Source organism: Rhea pennata, chromosome 14 (genome assembly GCF_028389875.1).
Source record: "Rhea pennata isolate bPtePen1 chromosome 14, bPtePen1.pri, whole genome shotgun sequence".
NCBI classification, from domain to species: domain Eukaryota; kingdom Metazoa; phylum Chordata; class Aves; order Rheiformes; family Rheidae; genus Rhea; species Rhea pennata.
This window is the reverse complement of record NC_084676.1, coordinates 20,622,542-20,637,228: the sequence shown is the minus strand read 5'-3', so window position 1 is coordinate 20,637,228 and position 14,687 is coordinate 20,622,542. Positions and strand designations below refer to the sequence as shown.

Here is a 14,687-nt window from a genome sequence, read left to right as displayed (position 1 = left end):
GCTGTGTTGTTGTCTATGCTGAATGGCAGCTAAAGCAGCTGCAAAACTGACCTTATTGCATATAACGTGTGATGTCATGGGAATAGTTTATGAAACAGATTCTTTTCTTGAAAACAAAAAAGATATAACTATTCTTTAAATTTATTATTTGGCAATAATTTTCCTCTCAGGAGAAGATTCTGAACAATTCATCCAACTGTCCACCTGTGTCTGCTCCATCAACGGAAAGTTCAAAGTCACGAAGAGCAAAACTTGTTTTTGATGACAGGTGAGAACAGTGACCTGTGCCTCACTTGCACCTTTCTCTTTGTGGGGGCTTTAATCTTGTGTCTGCACGGACAAGAGTTGTCTTTTTTTTTTTGCCTCGCAGATGTTAAGTACAATCTTAGGCTCTGCAGAGCTGCTTGTTGTGCCTGTAGCAGTGTGCTTGTCTGACTGCTCCATGAGTCATTTACTTGGCAAGCAGCACAGCCTTTGCGAAGGAACTGTGGCTTGCCTTGGGTGCACCTGCAGGGCATGAAAAGAGCAAGCGGGGGACTTCAATAGTCCAGGATTGCTCCAGTTTTTGAAATGCTGATGGCCTTCTCTCACCCTCCATTGCTGCTAGCTAGCTGTCTGCCTGTGATCTTAAGCAGAGCAGGCTCCTAGAGCCAGTAGCTGTTGTCATTCGTGATAGAGAGGAACACCTTTTTTTGAAATTATTAACTCAAAAAATTCATGTGATTTAATCCTGCATTGTCAAAGATGGTATCTTGAAAATAAATAAAACAAATATTTAATACAAATATTTTGCTGCCTTGTACAGACGTCAGGTTTCAATTTAACCAATTAATTCAAATCTTAACATAATTCTTTCTCTTAAAACTTCTCCTTCTGATTTGTTTTTAAACTCTCTTTAGGAATAAAATTATGGTCATGCCACTAAGCAAAAGTAACTGCCTTGTTAAGAACTGTTTGGAAATGGGAAGCCCATTTGGTCACTGTTTTTTCTCCTGATAGTTACTCCTGAACAAAAGCAAGGTCAAGTGAATTTGATTGGAAAACACTATCAAACACTTAGGCCAGAATACGTTGCAGGGATTTGTCATTTTATATTGTAATCAGAATTTTTTATTCTAAATAATATAAAATTATATATAACTATATTTATAATTTTTGAGAGCAAGAACAGTGTGTTTTGAAGGTAATTAACTGTTAAAAATGCTGATTTCAAGTATCTTTAATCCTTAGCCTAGTAAAATAGAATGGATGGGAGAATTTATTTTGAACTTTAGTCAATGAACGTGTAGGTATTGCATTAATATATTGAAATATGTAATTACACTTTTGTGAGTATCTACTGCTAATGAAGTTATGAGACTCATTTACCGTAGATTGTCTTGGATGGCTAAGCGTTAGCAATTAACATCTGAATGAATCTCAGTTATTTTTATTATTTTATTTTTAAATATTTCACACCCACATTAATGCCAGACCTGGAGGCACTGGATTAATTAGTCCTCAGACTTTTTTTTCCCTTTCCTTTCTTGCTCTTGGCCAATTATTTGGGTTTTTTTTGACTATCAAATACAATAAATTTTTCCAAATCTTTATTAACATACTTGAAATTTTCTTTTGAATTACGTGGAACAAGATAACTAAATTAAATTACTAAATAAGATTTATCATTCTATAGCTCCTGTAACTTGAGGTAGAAGGAAAAAGATTAAGAAACCTAAGTCATAAAAGGAAATGCAGTATGGGTGGTGCCAAGTCCATGAATTTGTGCCTTCTGTTGCAGGACTTACTCCGCTGATCATTATTTACAAGAAGCAAAGAAGTTAAAGCATAATGCAGATGCGTTGGTAAGTAGATCACCAATATTTATCCAACATTTGAACATTATACCAGATTTTGTTTACTGCTTTTATCATTTGGATGCCCTTTGGTACTGGAGTTTCTTGTATTTCCCTTTGCTTTTTGTTCTTAAGAATTTTTTCATTCTCTTCAGTCTGACAGGTTTGAAAAAGCTGTGTACTACTTAGATGCTGTGGTTTCGTTCATTGAGTGTGGGAATGCATTGGAGAAAAATGCTCAGGAATCCAAGTCCCCGTTCCCTATGTATTCAGAAACTGTGGAATTAATCAAGTAAGCATTGTAAAGCATATACAGAATTCAAGTGGTTGGGAGAGATTCTGGATTTTACTATATTTTGCCACCAATTTTTGAAATCTATCATGAGTAAAACTGGTTCGTTCATCATTTATTTTCAGTTGTGGAGGCTTGTTTGAGATCCTTTCATCTAAGGTTCTTGAGGTCTTTCTGAAAAGTGTAACACATGAAAAGCAAAATTGTTCTAATTATTATCTCCTCAGCATTTTGTTTGGGATCAGAGAAAGATTCCTGAAATGGGAAATAATTGAAACTAGAAATTTGTAGGAACTTGCATGTGTGATGGTGATTAATAAAAGATAGCACTAATGCTTTAGTTTTTGTTTACGTGATGTTTTTGCATGTAGATACACTATGAAACTGAAGAATTACTTGGCACCAGATGCTACAGCTGCGGATAAAAGGCTAGCAGTGCTCTGGTATGTGTGTTCTGGTATAAATACAAGGTGCTGATTAGATTATTTCAGTTAAATCTAGTATTACATTGAGGTCTCAGGTGTTTCTTAATCAAATATGACTTTTCTTTTAAGCTGTATGTAAAGTGGGTTAATACTATATATCTGATCACTCTAAATTGGTCAAAAGGGGATGGTGATAACTTGGGGCAAGTCTGAATTATTAAGGAGATTACTTAATCTTTCAATTTGTCAGGTTTTCCTAATATTATGTCACTTAGATCTTTTATTTTAGAATATGATTTCATTGATGTGATATCTATTGCAGTGTTGATGCAACAAGCTTGCTACATAAAATGACTAGGTCTTTTGACCTCTTATCCTCTTTAACTTGCTCAGTCATAATTCTACCAAAATGTTATCTGTGGCTTTCCATTTTCTATCTTTGAAAATTATAATATTCAGAAATAATTGGTTACTACTGGATTAAATGTGTATTCAACTGATGTTGGGCAGTTACTTAGGTGATCTAAACCTTTCAGAAGACATTGTAGTTGCATTAACTACCAGATTGTTTTCTGGTTTTGGGGGACTTTTTGGTTTTTTTAAGAAATAGAAATGTCAGCATAAGTTGGTATTTGAATAAATTTATAGCTGTGATTTGAATCTTTTTCTTGGAAAGACACACTTGAAACTAAACTGCATTCTTAAATTTGAGTGGAATAACAGCAGAAAGGCTGGGTATCCTAAAGGATCTACTGTGTGTTCACCCACTGATAGTTCAAAATTTGGATTTACTCTAAAGAATCATCGCTAGGCCCTCTAGGTTATAGAAACCGCTATATCAGGTAGTAGACTAGATTCAATTTAGTGTCAGGTGGAAAAGAAAGGGGAAGACATGAAAAATACAGTAGACTCAGTATGTTGTGACATGAGCAAAGAATAAAAAGCTCTTGTCTAGGAATTAACTTAGTGTTGTCTCCTGATTTCGGAGCTGGACTACTTATATTAGCAAAATCACTGGTGGTGATAGTTTCAGCCTAAGGCACAAAGCTACATACTAACTTCCTTGACAAGTTAAAGATTGTTATGGATTTTTGGAAAAGTTATGACTAGAGTTGGATTTTCAGAGTTGGGAGAGAAAAGCCTTAAATGTGCAGCTACTAGATTTTTGGAACCTCACTGAGTAGCAGTAACCTTGACTTAATTGTAAATGTTTTGCTGTTCTGTTTTTTGTCAGTCTTCGGTGCCAGTCTCTTCTATACCTAAGGCTTTTCAAACTGAAGAAGGAAAGTGCATTGAAATATTCTAAAACTCTGACTGAACATCTTAAGGTAATTGCATATTAATTTTCTTATAATATTAAAAACTATTAAAGTTGAAGCTCCACATTACATACCTTTATCCAATTTTCACACTACTGTATATGAATGTCTGGTATATACCCCATTTGAAACTGAAACTTTGAAAGTTTACTGAAGTTGGGTAGTTTAAAGTTGGGAAGAAATATCATGACTTTAATGCCGTAACACTACTGGTCCTGGAATGATAGCCCTCTGTTCGTTATTTAATCTAGCTTTTGTCTGCCTTAGTAAATGAGTAACTTAGAAGGCTTGAAGGGGAATTAAAAACAATTTTCTTGCTGCAGGTGTAACAAAGATGAGTCTTTACTTTCATGCTTAAGCTTAAGGGAATCCATCTAGGGGTATGTTACGTGCAGCTGTCCAACCTTTGCAAAAGCTGACATCAGAGCCAACTTCTAATTCACAACCGAATAGGTCTTTCTGAATTTTTCTTGTTTGCAATGGGCTGTTCAAAAAAAAGTATTTTTTCTGTAAATTTAGATAAATTCCTCTACAAGTGATTTAAAAGTGCTTTCAGGGAAAGGAGAACGAGAGACCTTCTTTGAATTTATTTGAGTCAAGATGTTGCAGATGAGAAAGCCAGTCATGATATTTCTATAATGTTATTCAGTTCTGAATCTTCACTGAGACTTTCAAAGATACAATTGGGAATAGGTAGTGAATGCCATTGGGTTTCTCTGAAAATTCCAGCTCTCAGTACTGGGGGAAAACAGGCTTCTAAAATGCCCAATTCTCTGAGTTTTGGCAGACACCTTTGTGTTCAGTTTCTTTCCATTAATAGACTGAAAAAAATTAAACATTGTCCTAAGAGTCAACAAGATCTAATGTAAATGGTTAGAACAAAGAGCTACTCTAATCCTGCATATCCTTATTGGCCTGTTTTGTGTTGCTAAGCTAATCACTTACTCTGTATCTTAGCCATCATATTGTGCCAAATTAGAAAGTACTTTGATTCATATTATTCAGATTTTTTTTTCCTTTAAAAAAAGGGGAGGGTGATATAATAATTTCAATTATTTAACACTATTGTTGATAACCAGTTAAATATAAACATAAATCAGGTGATGAATTTATTTTTTCCCAGAACTCCTATAACAATTCTCAAGCACCGTCACCTGGCATGGGAAGGTAAGTAGCAAAAACTGTTACCTATTTCTCAACTTATAGCTAGTTTTCTACATAAACAGTGTGGCTGAAGTAGTCAAAGAATACCTTTTCAACCATCAGAGTGGTGGCAATTGTTAGCTAATTCCTGCTCTGTTTTTTAATTCACTTATGCATGTATGTATTCTGATAGAAGATTTGGAGCTACTTATGATAGTGCTCCAAAGTAAGTTTGTCAGGCAACTCCTTGTTGGTGGTTTTTTTTTTTGTTGTTGTTTGTTTGTTTGTTTGTTTTAAAAAAAAGTATGTGGCATTAACACACATCACCTATCTCAGTGAGTCTTGTTTTATATACTGCTTTTTCTCCTCAGAACAATAGATTTATTGAAGTGCTGCAGGCTCGGGTGACTGCAGACACTTACAGGATTGTCTGTTCCATAGGACAGCAATTTATTTCCACTATTCAAAACTTAAGACTAGACCTTTGATAGGTTAGTCAACAAAATTTCAAAATTTTAGGAGACGACTTCAGATTTCTCCTATGTTATTGAAAAATGAAATATTATGATAGAATCATAGAATCAGTAAGGTTGGAAGGACCTCTGGAGATCATCTAGTCCAACCTCCCTGCTCGGCAGGGTCACCTAGAGCGTGTTAGACAGGGCTGCACCCAGGCGGGCCTTGAAGATCTCCAGAGAAGGAGACTCCACAACCTCTCTGGGCAACCTGGTCCAGTGCTCCATCACTCTCACAGGGAAGAAATTCCCCCTCACGTTCAGGCGGAACTTCCTGTGCTTCAATTTCTGCCCATTGCCTCTTGTCCTGTCACATGGGACAACTGAAAAGAGTTTTTCCCCGTCCCCTTGACACCCTCCCTTCAGGTACTTGTACACATTGATCAGATCCACCCTCAGTCTTCTCTTCCCCAGGCCGAAGAGGCCCAGCTCTCGCAGCCGTTCCTCATAGGGCAGGTGCTCCAGCCCTCGGATCATCTTCGTAGCCCTATGCTGGGCTCTCTCCAGTAGCTCCATGTCTCTCTCGTACTGGGGAGCCCAGAACTGGACACAGTACTTGAGATGAGGCCTCCCCAGGGCTGAGTAGAGAGGCAGGATCACCTCCCTCGGCCTGCTGGCAACACTCTTCCCAATGCACCTCAGGATACCATTGGCCATCCTGGCCACAAGGGCACATTGCTGGCTCATGGTCAACTTGTCATCCACGAGCACTTCCAGGTCCTTCTCTGCAGAGCTGCTCTCCAGCAGGTCAGCCCCCAGCTTGTACCGGTGCCTAGGGTTATTTTTCCCTAGGTGCAGGACTCTGCACTTGACCCTTGTTGAACCTCATGAGGTTCCTCTCTGCCCAGCTCTCCAGCCTGTCTAGGTCTCTCTGAGTGGCAGCACAGCCCTCAGGTGTGTCAGCTACTCCTCCCAGCTTGGTATCATCAGCAAACTTGCTGAGGAGGCACTCTGTCTCCTCATCCAGGTTGTTGATGAAGAAGTTGAACAGGATGGGACCCAGTACTGAGCCCTAGGGGATGCCACTAGCCACAGGCCTCCAACTAGACTCCACGCCACTGATGACGACCCTCTGAGCTGCTGCCTTTCAGCCAGTTCTCAATCCACCTCACTGTCCACTCGTCTAAACCTGCACTTGCTGAGCTTGTGTAGGAGGATGTTATGGGAGACAGTGTCAAAAGCCTTGCTGAAGTCAAGGTACACAACATCCACTGCTCTCCCCTCATCTACTCAGCCAGTCATTCCATCCTAGAAGGCTATCAGATTGGTTAAGCAGGATTTCCCCATGGTGAATGCATGCTGGCTACTCCTGATCACCTTCTTTTCCTCCATATGTCTGGAGATGACATCCAGAATGAGCTGTTCCATCCCCTTTCCAGGAATGGAGGTGAGGCTGACTTGCCTGTAGTTGCCTGGGTCCTCCTCCTTGCCCTTCTTGAAGACTGGAGTGACATTGGCTTTCTTCCAGTCCTCAGGCACCTCTCCAGTTCTCCAAGACCTTTCAAAGATGACGGAGAGCAGCCTGGCAACAACATCCCCCAGCTCCCTCAGTACCTGCGGGTGCATCCCATCTGGGCCCATCGATTTGTGGATGTCTAGCTTGCCCAGAAGGTCTCTAATCCTTTCCTCCTCAACCAAAGGAAAGTCTTCCCTTCTCCAGACTTTCTCCCTCACGTCCAGGCTGCAGGATTCCTGAGGGCTGCCCTTAGCAGTGAAGACTGAAGCAAAGAAGGCACTCAGTAATTCTGCCTTTTCTGTATCCCTTGTCACCAGGGCCCCTGCCCCATTCAGTAGCGGGCCCACATTTTCCCTAGTCCTTTTTCTGCTGATGTATTTGAAGAAGCCCTTCCTGTTGTCCTTGACATCCCTTGCCAGACCCAATTCCAGCTGGGCCTTAGCCTTCCTCGCTGCATCTCTGCGTACTCTGACTGCATTCCTGTAATTCTCCCAAGTAGCCTGTCCCCTCTTCCACAGTCTGTGTACTTTCTTCTTCTGTCTGAATTTGGCTAGAGCTGCTTGCTCACCCATGCAGCTCTCCTACCCCTTTTGCTGCCCTTCTTACTCATAGGGATGCACCGCTCTTGAGCTTGAAGGAAGTAATGTTTGAATACTAGCCAGCTCTCCTGGACCCCCCTTCCCTCTAGGGCCTTAACCCATGAGATTCCACCAATTAGGTCTCTGAAGAGCCCAAAGTCCACTTTCCTGAAGTCCAGGGTTGCAATCCTGCTTGTTGCCTTAGTTCTTTCCTGCAGGATCCTGAACTCCTCCATCTCGTGGTCACTGCAGCCAAGGCTGCCCCCAACCTTCGCATCTCTAACCAGTCCATCTCTGTTGGTAAGGACAAGGTCCAGCAGGACACCCTTCCTCGTAGGCTCCTCCACCATTTGTGACAAGAAGTTATTATTATGGCAGTGCGGTTAAATTTAGTAGTGATTTGTTTTTTTTTCTTTTATTTAAGATTTAACTTATTTAAAAAATGAATTTAAAAATCTAAAAATTAAAAGATGATGAGGTTTGGTGGAAATGTTTGGTTATGAGGTCAAAGCATAGGAGTGGGAGAATCCTTAGCAGTTAAAGCTCATGCATTTCATTTGTTGCAGGGAAAATCCTGACTTTTAGCATTTCACATTCTGTGATGTGGCAAGAATGGTCTTAGAGTCTTACAGCATGATACATCTGAAGTACATGACTGCATATTTTACAAATTTTAATACTTTTCTTTTGATAAGCAGCAAGCCTGTTGGTATGCCATCTCCAGTGTCTCCAAAGCTGTCTCCAGGGAATTCAGGAAATTACTCTTCCGGGGCAGCCAATCCTTCAGGGAGTGGGTCTTCGGTGACGATCCCCCAGAGGATCCATCAGATGGCAGCCAGCTATGTCCAAGTTACGTCCAACTTCCTCTATGCCACTGAAATCTGGGACCAAGCTGAACAGCTGTCTAAAGAACAGAAAGGTAAGGTTTGGCACAGGCAGGTTATAAGATCAGATGTACCAAGTTGTACTGAAATGCTAACAGATTTTGAATTTTGGAATTATAGTTAACAGTGTACAGAGTACTTAAGTGGGTGCTCTGCGAAGGAAAGCTGGAAAGTTACACCTTCGTTCACGGTGACACCAGGCCTCATTATCTTGGTCATTAAGGTGGTAGTGAAGATACAATGTTTCTTTACAGGTTATGAGTGGAAAGAAAACTTTTTTACATTTCCTGCAAGTTGTTCAGTATACTAAGATGAACACAGTACATGTTCTGTACGTTTCTGAAATTCTTATTTTAAGGGAGTAGGCAAATTTGAGGGAATGTGGTGTTTTTAGCAGAACAGACAATCTGAAAGAACATGAGCAGAGTTTAATCTGTGTTTTTGTTATTTTAGAGTTCTTTGCTGAACTGGATAAAGTTATGGGCCCTCTGGTTTTTAATTCAAGCATCATGACAGACCTAGTGCGTTACACCCGTCAGGGATTACATTGGTTGCGCCTGGACGCTAAGTGATTTTGAACTGAAGGAATGGAAAGTAGAACATGTTTTTCTCGCTGCCTCTGATTTATCTCCACAACACTGTGTCATGTCAATAAGGAAGACTGCCATAACACATTGCTTAGTTGACACTAAAAGCAAGGAATGCTTTCACATCTCCCATCCTCATTTGTGTTTTGTGTTTTAATCCCAAATCATCTGGTTAATGGACTACTTCAGTATTCCCGTTTTAAGTTATTTAAATATTTTAAAATTTGCTACATATAAAGGTGTAGTTTTGTTGATCTATCATGGATAGATCATTGGAATTCCAGTCATAATACATAACTAGTCAGTTTAAATCCTATTTATTTTAATTCTTTTTTAATTTTGAAAGGCCCAATTTGGGGCAGTTTTAGCTATTTTTTCACTGAATTTACCCTTTCAAGTACTTAGCAGAAATTAAACATAGACACTTTATTTAAGTACTTTGTGAGCTTTGTTACTCTGTAATGTCTTGTGGTGGTAGAGCCTGTACAAGAAAATAGGGTCGATAGGTTCTCAAGTGTAGGGACACCAAACTTTTCATGCCTAATGCCTATGAGTCAACTAATAAATGTCAACTACAGATTTATTATTGCAGAATTTGTACTAAATAGAAAAGTTCCAGATATTCTTCTACGTATTAAGATACTTCATTTAAATGAATTATAAAGAAATTTATATGGAAAAATATTTAATTGGATCTGACTTGGGTTGTTTTCAAGGCAGTTTCAAAACATCAATTAACACTATAGCAATCACAAAACATTACAGTAATTTGCATTTAATGTTTTATCAAATCAATGATGTAGGAATGAACTTCAGTCTGAACAGTGTGGTGCATACAGGAAAGGTTTCTGAAATGGACAATCTTGTGCTTTTTTGTATCTCTTCATTTAAAAAACGTTTTGTTTCCTTGCTTGTCATTGTTTTGATACTTACAAAATCAGTCAACTTTCTGGTTAAAAAACTAACAATAGTTGAATTCCTACCAGAACTGTCCTTTGTATCTTTTGCATTGACTGAGAAACCAGGAATCTTAAGTAGAAACTGAGGTCCATTCTTTCCTTTTAGGGTATGATAGTTAATGGACACTACAGCTTGACAGTGCAACAGCCATTGTGGGGTGGGGAGCACACCTGCTATTACAGGGAAATTGTCTAACTGTTCTGATGCAGAACAGGATGGATTTACAGCTTGTATTTACCCCATGTTAATGAGGGTCCCATTAATGTTTGATACGTTTGACAGAGCAGAATATTCGCTTTAGAGGAAGCGACTTGGTGCAACAGAAATGGTTGGTGGAGTTGCAGCTGACTGCTCTTAAAATGTGCAAACCAAAGTACCTTTCCACACAAGGTGCTTGTCTGAGTTAAAGGTTTAAAATGCTACTGCTTTCAGCATTGCTTAGTGCCCCTAACATGTCTGGTGTGCCTTATGCCTTACTTTTAGATGAAGATTTTATGAACTGTTTACAAGATGTTTTACAGCAGGACCAGGTATACTGTATGCAGTGGTCTTCTGCAGTACTTTGGTAAAATTCCATTTCCTTTTTTAAAAGTACTAGTGTCTGTCATACAAGCTGACTCCTTATTGCAGTGATCTCCTCCTACAGAGTCAAACTCTGAATACATTAGAGTGAGATTGTGGAATGCTGCTTTGTTTTATCTCCCATTTAACCCTTTATTCTGTACCAGATATGAACGTGCATGTTCAGGAAAATTATTGCACTAAATTTTTTGTGTAGTTGTAGTCAAGTGCCAAAATGATGGCAACCTCGAAAGAAGGAATAGAATTCTACGCTACTTAGTACTGCAGTATGTCCTATGGGCTTTAAGAGTTTAGGAGTTTTGCAAATTAGTAACCTACTAAAAGGTAGCTGCATATTCGTAGAGCTTCCTTTGCGTTCCAACTTGTTTTGTACTTCCAGAAAAGCTTTGCTACATACAATTGATACATAGTTAGCAGGTCTGTGACTTTTTTCATTATAGCTGAACTTACTTTACTGTTCAGGTCTGTCAGAGCATCCTTCCTATTGAATCACTGTGCAAGATCATGTTTCTTTTAGTGTTGGCTGTTCGAGATAGAACTCTGTATCCTCAAACTCTGCATCTTGGTTAATGGGACACTGTCAATTATTTTTTCTGTAATACTCTAAAGTGCCTAGCACACTTTTGACGCTATGTAAAAATACCTTCTTAGAAGTTGCATTCATAGTTTATTTTTTGTGTAGTGCTGCACTAGCCAGCATGGCTGTTTTTTGGCTTGCTCCTTTGTGCACAGGTACCATTACTGTAAGCAGGAATGGTCTCATCTCTGGGAATTTTTTTTCCTTAACTAGAGTCCCACAAATACCTTTTGGTGTCATACAAAATTGGTTTCTTAAAAATATGTTGCTTATCCCTAGATCAGTGGATCTTTAAAAAAAAATTGTCTTCAAGTGACCAGAAGACTACTTACAGTCTAAAAACATGGACCTGAATTGGTTGAAAGTGTCCCACCTAAACAGTATACTTTTATTATAAAATATCCTTTAGAGTGCTGTCCCAGGTTTCCTATCTATGTGGGAGATATGCAATGGTCTTTTTAATTGAAAAGAAATGACTTACTCATCTGTGGCTATTTCAAACAGATAAATTTGAATCTGACAATTCCAAAGCATATCTAACTTGGGATTTACCATAGTTACAGAGAGAAGTTATGTACTTTGTCCGATTTCATAGCTAAAACAAATTGCAGATACTTAATAAGCTTCCATCCCTCTGTCAGAATGCAGGCTAACAGTCTAAACCTGTCTTTTTTTACGTCTAAACAGCAGCAGTGGAAACACATGTCCCTTGAGCACTAATGCAAGTTGCACGAGTGACTAATGATGAGGGAATCCCTAATTTCTGGCTTCCTAAATGATTCCCTAGGTAATTGTATATTAAATACATATCAGCGTTGTAATTTTAATTCCCTTACTGAATGCAGCCCCAGTTGGTGAATCTTACAAATGGCTTAATCAGACTAGGCTTGCTCAGATATCAATGTTATTCAATTTTGCTGTCAAACTTGCAGGTTCCTAGGTGATAAGGTGCAACCATTTATAATTATAAATAAATCTTCAGGACACCAGAGTAAAACAGCCCAAGACTTTTATTTTGATTTGAAACTATTAGCCATAAAGCAGAGCGTATGGATGGCTCTTCTTGGCTTTTGACGGCAGTATGCAATTTGTATTGTATGTGTCTTTTAATATATATGTATATATATATGAACTCAGTCTGTCCAAAGTATATGTTATACTTGTTTTTAGATTATGGTGCAACTGACTATATTGATATATTATTTATTGAGTGCTGAATCACCATCTTATTGGTGATAAATCTTGCATATTATACAGGAGTGCAATGTATATTCCTTTAGATTGCTGAGGCTTGATTGCTGTGATAACAAAAAATGCCCTGAAATGTATTTATGAATGGCCCCAACATACAGAGAGTCAGTACTTTATGAGAATAATGTAGTGCTTGCCTGGGGCAAGTAAAATAAAGCCGTAGGCAGATAATTATGTAGTTTGCCAAAATGGGAAACTAGTGGAAAGAGAGACTACCTTTGCTGTATTTAATATTTCATTTACCTAACGGATACTTACTGTCACGGCAGTGTTTATATTAAGGCAGGTACAAAAGGGCCTGAGCAAGTCAAGTTTGAATTACCCATTGAGGAGTAAGCAACTTCCAAATTAGTAGTTTCCTGACAAATATTTTGGTCAGGTTTTAAATTGCTTTTTCTAATGAATCAGTGTTACAGAAAACTGTGTATTTCCAAGCAACAAAGTTAATGCTAGATATCTTTAAATATAAAGAGTAGCCAAAGCTTTTGCTAGCCAACTCAGACACACAGACCTATTCTAGGAGACAAAATTCCCAAGTATGGAAGTTATGTAAGCTCAGATGATCAGGGAATCATGTTATGTGTCTTAACTCCATTAGTTTAGAAGGAATAGGTCTCTGATGCCATGTGAAAATAGCAGTGTTGGGGTCGGGGGAGGCAGGGAGGGAAGGGTGAGCTATAAACTAAATCGATTTTTGTCTCGGTGTGAGCGCGGCAGAGCAGCACCTCTGCTCTTCGGTAGATGGGTCCTTGAGACAGCGTCAGCTCTTTGCTCTCTGCCAGTGCTCAGCTGAGTTTCCACTGAACACGCTATGCCGAGCGGTTTGGAAGGCATAGAGTTTATATAGGCTGTCTTTATGTAAATGCTTTACCTGTTTTAATTTCATCTGGAAACTTAATAGAAATGTATCCATTCCTGTTGTAACTGTCCACATTTGTTAACGGAGCTGATACGGGCAAATCGGAATGCAGTGTTCCCGCTCCTCGGTTTTTATATGCAACCCTAAGAGATGATGCAGTTGGTGCGCAGTACTTCTGCAGCCTTTGGTTTTGGCTGCATTAGCATTATACATCTGAAAACTCAACTCTAAGGACCAGGCATGACTTTCGCAAGCACAGTTACTGATATTTGTATCTGGTCCCCCTTTTAAATTGTTTTAAGAAATTTTGTATATGGAGGATAAAGTGCTTATATATTTATTAAAAAATCCTTTATCTTATTTGAAATTATTATTTGGTGAAGAAGGGTTTTCTTTTGGGGAGGGTTTGTGGGTGGGGGAAGGTAACTTTTAAGCTGTCACTTACAAATGAAGCCCTTATTAATCATACAGAAAGGTACTGTTAGTAACTAATGGGATGTCTCTGTTTTATGCTTTGTACATGACAAGTCCATGTGTTACATTTTGTTTCTATCAAAATATTTAGGCATCTGTCTTCAACCAAAACTTAAAAAAAAAAAAAAAAAAAGACTGTGATTTTATTTGTTGCAATACATTTAAAATTTCAAAGGGTACTTTGGGGCTCAAAATTAGGATTTCTAAGTCAGTATGTGCATTTCACGTAATAAAGCTGTTAATGGTGAGCAAAGTATTATATACTAACTAGATTTTTTTCCACATCTGTATAGTATATTCTATGTATTTTGTGGTATTGAGATTATAGAAAGTTTAGTGTCTGAAACATGCGTTTAATGTGTATTTTTAAACAAATTTATGGCAATTAAAATATTTGGAGAAAAGGGTATCACATTTCAATTTGTAAAGATCTTTTTAACTACTGTGTCATTAAAATGCTTTGTACAATGCAAAACTGTAACTGGAGAAACTAAGTTTAATAAATATCAAATAGATTTTCTGTATTAAATTTTAAAAACACTGTGCTTGTATCTCTCAGATGGGCTTTTTCCTCAGTAACATTGCTTTTTTTTTTTTTAAGCAGATATTTTCAGATCCTAATACTCTGTGTGACAAAGAAAAATAGCATTCAGTATTCAGGTGTCCCAAACCTGTTAATATTTGCCAATCTAAAACAGCTCTGTTTCTTTCAGTCCTCTTAGGTAACATTGCTCTCATCAAAATTAGATTTTGGTCAAATTGTTTTAAAATAATAAGCATTTCAGTGGAAAAAAAATCAGTGTATACATTTTCTTCAAGCAAATTTGAGTAGAAGTATTTAAAAATAGTTACGTATTTTTCCTTCTCAGTTTCACCTGATACATTTGGAATAGCGAAAGTGCTGTCGGTACTGTTTTTGGTTTGCTGCCGCTCTCCTTTCTAGGAAGCCG

General features: G+C 38.3%; 1 protein-coding gene across 3 annotated transcripts in view; it reads left to right on the top strand.

Annotated features, from left to right (window-relative positions):
• Positions 1–14,245, top strand: part of AFF4 (ALF transcription elongation factor 4) — a 60,660-nt gene extending 46,415 nt beyond the window's left edge. For all 3 annotated transcript variants that reach the window (XM_062587068.1, XM_062587066.1, XM_062587067.1), the window contains 8 exons: positions 171–268; positions 1,781–1,844; positions 1,991–2,127; positions 2,499–2,570; positions 3,787–3,880; positions 4,995–5,038; positions 8,262–8,482; positions 8,901–14,245. In XM_062587068.1, coding sequence (XP_062443052.1) covers positions 171–268; positions 1,781–1,844; positions 1,991–2,127; positions 2,499–2,570; positions 3,787–3,880; positions 4,995–5,038; positions 8,262–8,482; positions 8,901–9,019 — 849 coding nt within the window. In that variant the 3' untranslated portion in view covers positions 9,020–14,245. The remainder of the gene's footprint in view (positions 1–170; positions 269–1,780; positions 1,845–1,990; positions 2,128–2,498; positions 2,571–3,786; positions 3,881–4,994; positions 5,039–8,261; positions 8,483–8,900) is intronic.
• Positions 14,246–14,687: the final 442 nt, after the last annotated feature.